The sequence below is a fragment of the Heterodontus francisci genome, chromosome 1, assembly GCF_036365525.1.
Source record: "Heterodontus francisci isolate sHetFra1 chromosome 1, sHetFra1.hap1, whole genome shotgun sequence".
Taxonomy (NCBI): Eukaryota; Metazoa; Chordata; class Chondrichthyes; order Heterodontiformes; family Heterodontidae; genus Heterodontus; species Heterodontus francisci.
In genome coordinates, this window is record NC_090371.1 from 45,547,449 (window position 1) to 45,557,710 (window position 10,262).

Consider the following 10,262-nt stretch of genomic DNA (forward strand, 5'->3'; position numbering starts at 1 on the left):
AGATGCTATTTTTTAATTGTTTGCAAACAGGTCCACTCAGACGAGACCTGGTGTCATTCAGAGCTGTTCAGCATGGAAGCAGAGTTCTCATTCATACTGCCTCAGCAGCAGGGCCCAGCAACAGCAAATGCATTCGTGGGCTGCCGTTTCTCAACCAACCTGGAGTGGGGCACCAGAGGTTGTTGACCTTACCCTTGATGAAGATGCTAGACGCAGATACTTGCTCTGAGGAATTATGATGTGCTGTCTTTGTTCTGTGGTGCAGGAAGAGGAGGAAGAAAAAAAAAACTTGCTTGGTATCTCCTTTCTATTGTTCACAAAGATTTGAAAAGTTGTTATTTTTGCTTTTTTCATTGAGTGGAGTTTCTGTAGTTTCCACCATTTAGTGCTGTCCAAAAAGGTATGTTTCACATTTGGCCTAAAATGTCAATACATCAGCATTGTATGTATTGGGAGACAGTGTGTTTATAAATGTCTCTATTTTTAATATAATTTGTATTTTACATACTGCCAGGTGATTTAATAGATTACAGGATTCACATTACACATACCTGAATTGGAGTTCGGCATTTTTTGGCCAGAGCTGAACTTGGCACTTAGATTCTGTAACCATACTGGAGCTGGATGCACTATGAATTTTAGTAGCGAGTAAGTCATTAACTTTCTCCCTTTTTTCTTAAATTTAAGATTTGCTTCAGCAAAAGCTATACCTATTTGTCTGAGTCTAGTGATAGGGCCTCCTGCTTTCTGAGTGTGTACTGCTGGGTCACTTTAATTACAAAATGTGCCAGCATTTCAGGAGAAGAGGATCCTTTGGCCTATAATGCTGATTGGGTGTCCTTAATAATGCACAGACACAAGGGGAAATTTAAAATCATTCATCAGCATAATTGCACTGCCTGTTTAATCCAGCAGTGAATCCAAGATTATTAGTGGCTTAATCCCACGCTTCCTTTGTGCTAAACGTGATCTGATTGTTAGTTCGGCTAATTCAGTCATTGAGATTGACCAGTTGCTGAGTATAAGTAGCTGTATCTGTCTGACAAGTGCTCCTTTCATTCACATTAATTTTCAACAGCTTTCCACTTATTAACTCTAATGTTTGCAGTCTGTTTCTCTGTTGCCACCTGGGACCCCTGTAGTTACAATTGCAACATATTGAAATCAATCATAAAGAAATTAAAAGTAAAGGACTGGTCTCCATTCTTACTCCAATAGCAGATGTCAGTTATTATCGCAATATAATAAATGGCTGAAATCTTAACCAGTTAAACATTTATAATCCCTCCCTTTTCTCCATCTTAATGGTTTTTGCTATAAATCCTATAATGTTCAGTGGAGTTTAGCATTTTTTATTGCTGGCAGCATAAAATTATTGACATAACTGGCAGTAATTTTAAGCAAAATCTTTAGCTACAGGAAAATTGTATATTTGCAGCTGGTTCAGGTGGAAGCTGATTGTGAAGTTTTCGAATTGGAGAATCGTTGCCCTTTTGTCCAGCCACCGCCCCCTCTCCCCCCATTGACCCCAAGGAACACTGATTAACAACAGTTGTAAGCCATTTAAATGGTGGAGTAAAAAAAAGAGTTCCAACAAATCAATGAGGTTCTTCTGCAAACCTCCAAACTGGACAGGAGTATGTTTATAGAATTTGGTTGTGAACTTGTTAGTTACAGATAGGGCCAAATGGGAACTCTTACTTTCAAAGTTGATGGTTTATTCTGGCAACTGCATCTAAACTGCTGCTGCTGTGAAGGGTGATGAGCAGCAGCTGAAAATACATTTTTGAAAGATCAAGAATTAGAAGTAGTAATTTACGTGTTTCTTGTCCCCGCTCCACCTTTTGCGGGGATAGTTCTCGGATCAGCTGGGAAAGTACTGTTCTAAAAACTGTGTTCTCAGCATGTGTGCCATCCAAGGGAATTTTGCACATCAGTAGTATATTGAATGCTGTACCAACTTTGCAGCTTACTTTATCCCCCAGGCATCTTGGCATCTTTAGTAATTTTAGTTTCAGTCACCTGATTGCCATGACGTGTGGTCTGTGGTGCTTAAAATCAAATGTGTTAAGTATGTTTTCCTGGGCAAGTACTTTATTTTTCAGACTCAGATTAGCTTTATTTGGCGGTATGCACCAAAAATGAAATGGGAGCTCACTGGGTAATTGCATGAAATGATGTGCTACTGGTTCAAATAGATCAGGAAATTCTCGAGTTTATGCTGTTAGCTGATCTCAGCTTGCACAGTGTGGGTGCTACAATTTTGTCAATGCCCCAGCCCGTTATCTGTGTTAGAAAGTTACACGTGTGTGCTTCAGGTGAATACAGGATCGTCATTGGGATGCTTCCCCATGATTGAGTAGCTTGCCGACCCTGTGACTCATAGAACCTTACAGCACAGAAGGAAGACAGTCAGTGCATCGTGCCTGTGCTGGAACTATCTAATTAGTCCTACAACCTGCTCTTTCCTCACAACCCTGCAAATTGCTTGCATGTAAAGAATGGCCAAGGGATAGAAGTACTGGAAGGGAGGCAGTGTCTAGGAACCGTATGATACACCATCCCCGTCTGATACACCTCCTTGCCGAACCCTGTCCTGTCTCTCTCTCCTGGACAAAATGGGAAGAAGAAATTTTGTTTTAGACTTCGTGATCTCTTTTTTTTTCAAATCAGTCTCTCTTCCCTTTATTTAATGGACTGTCATTTAGGAATCAAGACTCCAAAGAAAATTAGGTTATCTATCCTGTTACGTTCGTTGTAAGCATTGTGAGAAAATTATTTATAAAGTTGCTGAAAATGGGCCCTGCTGGTTGAAGCAGTGCGAAGTGTTTCCGCAGCCTTCAGTTACAGATCTGAGTCTCTTTCTCAACCCACCATCAAAATTGTCAGATGAGCTTGCATTCCATCTTGAAGAGTACTCACTGGAGCCTTTAAACAGAAACTTACCTTTTTGGTCACAAGAGTAAATGATTGTCCTTAGTACCTGGTTTGTGTGGTAATAGTGTCTGAGTTTTGGTTTAATTTGTATTTGTAAAGGTCTTTATGCTTTTTTTCCAAAAACATAGTAATCAAAGTTTTGTGCATTTCTGTTTTAGCAAAGGAGTCTGAGCAACAATAGATTTTTTTTTCTGAGTTCCACTATCCTCCTCCTAGTAATTACCATAGGTTGTTTTAATCAGGGGCAAATTAGGAAATGTTCATATTTCAGTGCAGGATCTCTAATGGTATCAAAGTGATTAGTTCCCAAGATACAGTTAAATGTTCTCTTGATTATTGCACTATGTGATTTCTATCTTTTGAGGTTGCTACTGAGCTATAGGGAGGCTGTAGTAGATTCTTTGTCTACAGGTTCCCAGACCATGACGGTCAGCTTCTTGTGATGCATGTGGTGAAAAAAAAATAAACAACCCTCCCCTTTCAAATTAAAGGCAAAGAATCCAGCTATCTTTTTAAAAAAATGTAATTTTTTGTTTGTGGATTTCATTACCTAAAAAAGGTCTGTTTACACATAGGACAAAAAAAGGCATTTTGTATACAAGGTAACACAATCTCAAAATAGATAAGCTTAAAATGCAACACAGCCTGTGTTCTTAATAGCTTAGCTGGTGTTAATGGAGATAGTTTTACTCTTTGGCTAGTTTTTCTTTGGCAGGCAAACTTATGTGACTGTTTCTACAGAGAAATGCTGCTACTCCCTTATTTTTCAAAAAAATACCTAATTGAATCTTACGGTTGATACTTTGAGGTAGAATAGTACCTGGTGTGATTTAGCAATACACCTCGCTGCATGATGTATTTGCTGAGTCACCAGAGGCCCCATGCGTTGTGATCCTGTTTATATCAATTGTGATGAGGTATTTTCATTCATTCCCTAAAACAGAAAGTTTCAAAGTGACCCACAGGGGCTCCTTAACTTTACCAACACCAAACTTAGAATACAGTTGCTTCTAACTGTAGAGAACTCATCAGGAGCATGCCGGTTTCATTTCCAATGAATTTCACCAGCTTTTTGGCCTTTGTATAGTATTGCAGTAAGAATGTTCCATCTCAGGGCAAAATAGCTATAGCTTGGGGCTTTGGGGCGGGTAAATAAAACTAAGATCTGGAGTGAAGAAATTATTCATTGCGCAGCCTAGCTTTTTCTGGCTGTTGAAGTTTCTGTTAATGTTGGTGTGCTTACTTTCAATTCAGTATGGGGGGGAGAAAGTAGCTCTATTGAGGAAAGGGGCTGTTAAAAGAAATGTTACATTAAGACTTTCTTGGCATGCTCTTGAAACCTCACCTATGAAGGCCATCAAAAAGGACTTCACAGAATGGCAATAAATTGCCTTAGATCTTTCCCTGTTTAGCAGTTTGCATTCTGCCATAACCCAAGGTTGGCTTGGCTACAGTGGCAAAGTAGAAATCTGTATCTGGTTGAAGTTGAACTTCGGTTACTGAGCAGAATAAATTATTTTTTATACAAGTATTACATCTGGAACACTTCTGATTGTAATCAGACTAAAATGTAATATTTTGTGGATCCCTACATTGTCCTGTCCCAACTGTGCCTCCTCCTCTCACTCATTCATATTGCATTTTTCTTTTCTTAATGCATGATGAACCTCCCCTACCTAAAGCTAGAGATCTATATCCAAATGCTTTTTCTTTAAAAGAAAAACCTTGTTGCTACAAAATATATATTTTTTAAACAAAACATAGACCAAAATCTCATTTTTGTAGTTCCAATACAGATTCTTGTGCAAAATAACTACCGTAGATATTGGAAATTCCCATCCAATGATCTCCATTCTCCCTTGCACCAGCATTCGAGGATAGTCATTTTCTTCAATAAATATCCTGTGAGTAACGAACAAGCTCACAGAATCGGTATCTGACAGGTGAAGCTTCCCAGAGACTCTTTGCTTCGGTGTTACAGCACTTAAATGTTTTTGTAGCAGTTTTAGAAACCTGAAAATAGTAGTGGGCATTGCGTATAAAGTGTGTGCATGATGCTTTCCTCATTAGCGAAACCTGTGAGGAAACTGCAATACAACGCTGCTGTCTAATTCCATCTAGTGCCCTGTTGCAAGGTTTTTACTGATTTGTTTTTGAAAAAGGAGTTACGTGTTTGATATTCCTTGCCAAATGTTATGCTTCTGAATCTTTCTAACTTCAGCATTAAGAAAGGACAGTTGAGGGGCGCCCTTCACCTGACACACTCGACTTGTGGTACAGTGTGCAATATGAATCAGTTCAATCATTTCAATGTGTTGCCACCAGTAGAGATTTCTTCACTGATTTGGGAAGCCATGGAAAGAAAAAATCAAGGCAGTATATTAAACAGAGGCAGAGACTGATGGAGCAGTTACATTGGCCTCTGCCCATACAGTATTGGGGGGTAGGTCTGGTAAAGTGATTAAAAGAATTTGTTCTTTAGATTAATTTTCCTTAACCTTCACCTTTCCCATTAAGGTACAAAGGGGAAGCTTCCTTCATCTCTCACTGGGTAAGTGTACCATACAGTGTGATACTGAGCCATACACATCAGGTATTGTCCAGCTTTCATCCTGGTCTTTACTGAATAAAATGACCTGAGGTTGGTGGGAGCACTGTAATTAATCTTAGTGTTCCAAAGCTAGGGAGGGGAGCAGAGTTATCATCTCTGAATTATTATCCAGCGATCCTTGTGGAAAAGTGCAGGTGTGTAAATGCCAGGTGAAAACAGGATTAGGCTTGGCTGTGATGCCCCTGTGGGAAAATAGTCTTGACTGTAATGGCTACCTAAGCTTGCATTGAATACTCACTTACATGATTGATTGGAGGGCTACCAGTATTCATGGAACCCTACCCCAACATGAATCGGGAAGGAGGTACAGGGAGCTGTTGAGTAAATCATAGTTGTGCCTGAAGGAAGACTCTCTTGGGCTGAAAACCATAGTATGAACTCCCAATGGCAGGCAGCTTTCCTCAGTACATGAAGATTTGCATTACTTGGGATGAAACTTCTGCTCTGGTTGCTGGGAAAATTATAGGGAGTCATAAAAGACGAGGTGAGGTATGGATACAATCTAATGGCATCAACAGTAACAAATAAAGAGGATATTTGCTTATCGGCTATTTAGGGGTATTTAGTGCAGAATTTAAGCTTGTACCGAAACGGGGCCCTAGTGTGTAACCAGCTGAACCGTACATATTCACCACCACAAGCATTACTGCTTAAATTTAAATTAGGCAGGGAGAGGGCTACTTTTATTTTCAGAACCACCTTCTGTTTGACATTTTATTTCATTTTATGTTAAATTCTTTTGCATGGGAATGGAGTGAAGTTTGCTGTTATTTTCGACTTAAAACAGTCACCCACGATGGTAACAGCAAGAACAAAAAGAATTGAGGTATTATATTGCTTGTAAGTTAATTTTATTAAAGCATAAAAATTGTATAGCATTATTACAAGAGTTTTATGCGCAATATAAGGGAGCAATTCTAAATCCTCAGCATGTAAGTTTAAGATCTGGTGAGATTGCACTAATTATGGATTTTGTTTTTTTTGTCCCCTCTCAGTATTGATTTTTTTTTGGGAAAAATGTAAATATTGTTTGTGCTGCCTTGTATGGAGCTGTGGTGGCAGTGTATAGATTTTTAACTGTTATGCAGTGATTATATGAAATAGAAACATTGAGACAGGAGAATAAAAATTTAACTTTTAAACATCATTGTTGAAGGTTGACTTTTTTTTGTAAAGATCTGTCGATCCTCTTTTAGTTCTGGGTAGTTGTCAAAAATATTCACAAGTAATCTGTATTCTTTTGAATTTTATGCTCTTCATGACTTGAGTCCTCAAGTTCATAATGGAACACCCCAAAATAGTACTGCAATATTTCCTATGTGGTTTCTATTGTCATAACTGTCATGGAATCAACATTCTTAAAAGATAAATGTCAGTTATTTACAGTTACACGCAGGGTACTATAAACAGTTATGATTTAGCTGCTGTGACCGTGTGAGTGGCGATGTCAAGGTCCTGCCTTTCAAAGTTCACACCGAGGGCTGTATCTCCACAGGACTCTGGAAGACTTTCCAGAAAGGAAGGTAGTGGCAAGCTTTGCTTTTGCTTCTTAAATCTGATATCTGGTTTTAAAAAAAAAAGCTTTTAAATATTAATATATTTAAATATTGCATACAAATGGTAGGACTCATCCAATAGAATACCACTAATCGTAATAAGGGGAAGCAAGGCTAAACTGAGATGAAAGTAAGGGGAAATTAGGCATGGCAATGAAAATGAGGATTTGCAAATAAATGCAAATGCATCTAGCTAATCCGAATTCTAAAGAGCAGTTGATCAAGATATGACCAGCAACTCCAGTAGATTTGACATTGGCCTACTTCTGGGAGCTGGCATCAAATCCACCCCAGACTGATGGAAATGTTTTGTCTAAAATGTGAAATGATTTTGAAGCAGTCTTAAAACATTTCCTACTGATCAGTGGCCTGCAGAACAATGGCCTTTAATTGACAATTCACAGGATGGCAGTTTTGAATTATGGAAAGAATGGCACATTGCAGTATATGATTGCTTTTTGAGGTTGTGGTGGAGGCATGGGGTGGATGATAGGTAACTTTACTCCATCTACCATGCTACAGCTGGGAGTCCTTGATGCTGACACCATTCCTATATCGAGAACAATTGTCTTTGTTGCTAAGGGCAGAGGTTTAATTGGCTCGGATTAATGAAGCAATCATCCTAAGAACTGGGAATGCCTTTATACATGGCAATTGTTTCAGGCAAGAGAAGACCTTCAGTTCATTTAGCCTACAAATCCACAACATTTCTTTGGTGCATTCCTCATAACCCTGAATCCCATTTCTTGACCAGAAAATGTCTAGTCCTGTCTTGAAACCCTTTAAGGTTTCTTTTCCCACCATCCATGCTAGCAATAAGTTCCGTTGATCTAACAAATTTTTAGTTTTTTAAAAAAAGGTTCCTCCTGGATTTCCTATTTTCTTTTGTCGTCCTTAGTTTGTAATATGATGCTGTTTTAAATTCTGTATTCTGCAGTAAAAGGTTACGTGGATCCAATTTGTCCAAACCCAATAATTTTAAACACTTCTATTGTATCTCCTCTGTATTCCCCTTTCAAGAGAGAAAAGACACAGGGTAGCCAATCTTTCCTCTTATGTTAGTCCCTTAAATCCTGGGAACTGAGTAAAACTTGTTTTCTAGCAGCTGGTTGCAGAGTTGCGTCTTTGGCCGGTTAGTTACTGATTACATTGCTCAGCCAATGGCTTAAACCAAGGAGGAACAAAAATAGTAAAAAAAACAATTAAAGCACAGTAATAGCAGCATTGGCTCCATGACTTAGTGGTTAAAAGTATTGTGTCGTATGGAGCAGTACAACTTACAGGTTTACACTGGCTGAAACACTCCTGGGCTAGGAAATTAAAAACATGTTCAGGTTTCCAATTCCTGATTGCTATCCAGTGAGTTCTGCAGGAACATGCATATTTATGGCTATGCATGAGATCCAAGTCAGCTGTTCTCTACTTGGGTGGATTGCTGCAATAGGCCTTAGTGCCCCTAGATTACAGAAGGAAAAATCAGCCAGGACTGCTTCTCCTAATGGATACCCAGCAATCCTGACACAAAGTGTGAATGTTTAAAATAAGGGCAGGATCAGATACAGCTGTGATGCCCTCCAGTGTCAAATGGCCAGCTGGTACTCCTTCCCAAGAGTCACGCCTGAATAATGGTCTTGATTAACGAGTGGAGAAAATTGGATGAACAAGAAAAATAGCCTGCCAATATGCACAACCAAATCTCCAGGGTAAAACTTACTGATCCCTTTCAAACCTTACGTAAAACTAAACCAGCACCTGGAAGAGGGGATTAGGTTAATAATATTGCCTCGTCACTATGTATGGATACTTCTGCAAGCAAGTATATGTTCTACGTGCTCGTTTACACTGTCAGCACGCGGACATAACGTCACTATATGTTGATACATTACTTCCACCTCAAATGGTGCGTAAAGGCTGTGGCTGAATGTACACCAATCGGGCTGCAGCATCGCATTCAGACGAGCGCCAGACAAGGTCCTAGACTATGTAATTGGATAAGATAGGAAGGAACATAACATTTTCTGCATGGCTACACACTCAGCTCCTCGGGGTTTACGAGCAGAGCATGCCAGCTCAGCTGCAGTACGAGCTTTTCTTTTTATTGTCTGAAATGTCGACACATCTCTGTTTCCTTAAGTAGGCTGTCTTCTCCTACACAGACTGATTTTAAAGGCTTGTGGGTGAGAATCAGGGCTGACATTTTTTACAGCTTCTCTGAAGGATCTTGTTTCTTTAAAAAAAAAGAACTTGCAGAAAAATAGATTTAAATATGTTGCTTGAACTTTGACCTGAGGAAATAAATATTTTTCTTGAAAAGGAAGACAAATTTTATTGTGTATTTTTCATCGTACATGGTGGCTAGGGGGAAAGAGCAGGGGAGTGTGATGAATTGGAAAGTTGGCACAAGCATGATGGACTAAATGGCATCCTTCTGTATTTTTTGATTCTGTTCTGGTGTTTCAGATTCCCTGCAGCTGGTTTGGGATCAAATTTCTGAGTGGACCATTTGGAAATTTGTAAAACATAAATTGGACACCCAAACTCTGATTTGTAATGATGTCTGTTTTTCCACAACTGAGACTTCTGAGGTAGTGGTAACTCTTTGATATTTTTGATGAACTTTCATCAGCAGTGAAGAAAACATAAGAATTCAAGCCATTATTGTCCCTTGTACAGTTTGTGACACTACCTTACAAAGGATCAGCTACAGAGAGAAGGACGCAAGTTCTGGCGACTGAGAGATCAAACGCACCAATGCTGTGAACAAGATGCTGAGTGGCTTTGTTTATTCAGCTCATCAAAAGCTGTTGATTAACTCTGAAATAGTAATTTGGCAGATGCTTAAAAAAAACAAGTTCTGGAAATCTGAAATAGGTCCTGGAAATACACAGTTGGGTCTATCAGCATCTGAAAAAATAGGTTACTGTTTTGAGTGTACACCAGGGTTGTCAGAAAATACAGTTGACCTGAGACTTTCTCTGGAATCTTTTGTGAACGTTGTCTGGGCTTTTTCTCTTGGCAACCCCCAAGGTCAAACACTCAAGACATTCCTGAATCTCGAGTCCTTTGGAAAATTATGACTAACACATCTGCAATTTCCTCATCTATTTTAATTAGGGGAGGCGGTGGCATAGCGGTAATGTTGCTGGACTAGTAATCCA

At 39.2% G+C, this 10,262-nt stretch overlaps 1 protein-coding gene across 6 annotated transcripts in view; it reads left to right on the forward strand.

Annotated features, from left to right (window-relative positions):
* The window catches only part of ark2n (arkadia (rnf111) N-terminal like PKA signaling regulator 2n), a 120,244-nt gene extending 113,549 nt beyond the window's left edge, over positions 1 to 6,695 (forward strand). For all 6 annotated transcript variants that reach the window (XM_068030019.1, XM_068030058.1, XM_068030039.1 and 3 more), the window contains one exon: positions 31 to 6,695. In XM_068030019.1, coding sequence (XP_067886120.1) covers positions 31 to 229 — 199 coding nt within the window. In that variant the 3' untranslated portion in view covers positions 230 to 6,695. The remainder of the gene's footprint in view (positions 1 to 30) is intronic.
* The last annotated feature ends 3,567 nt before the right edge of the window (positions 6,696 to 10,262 follow it).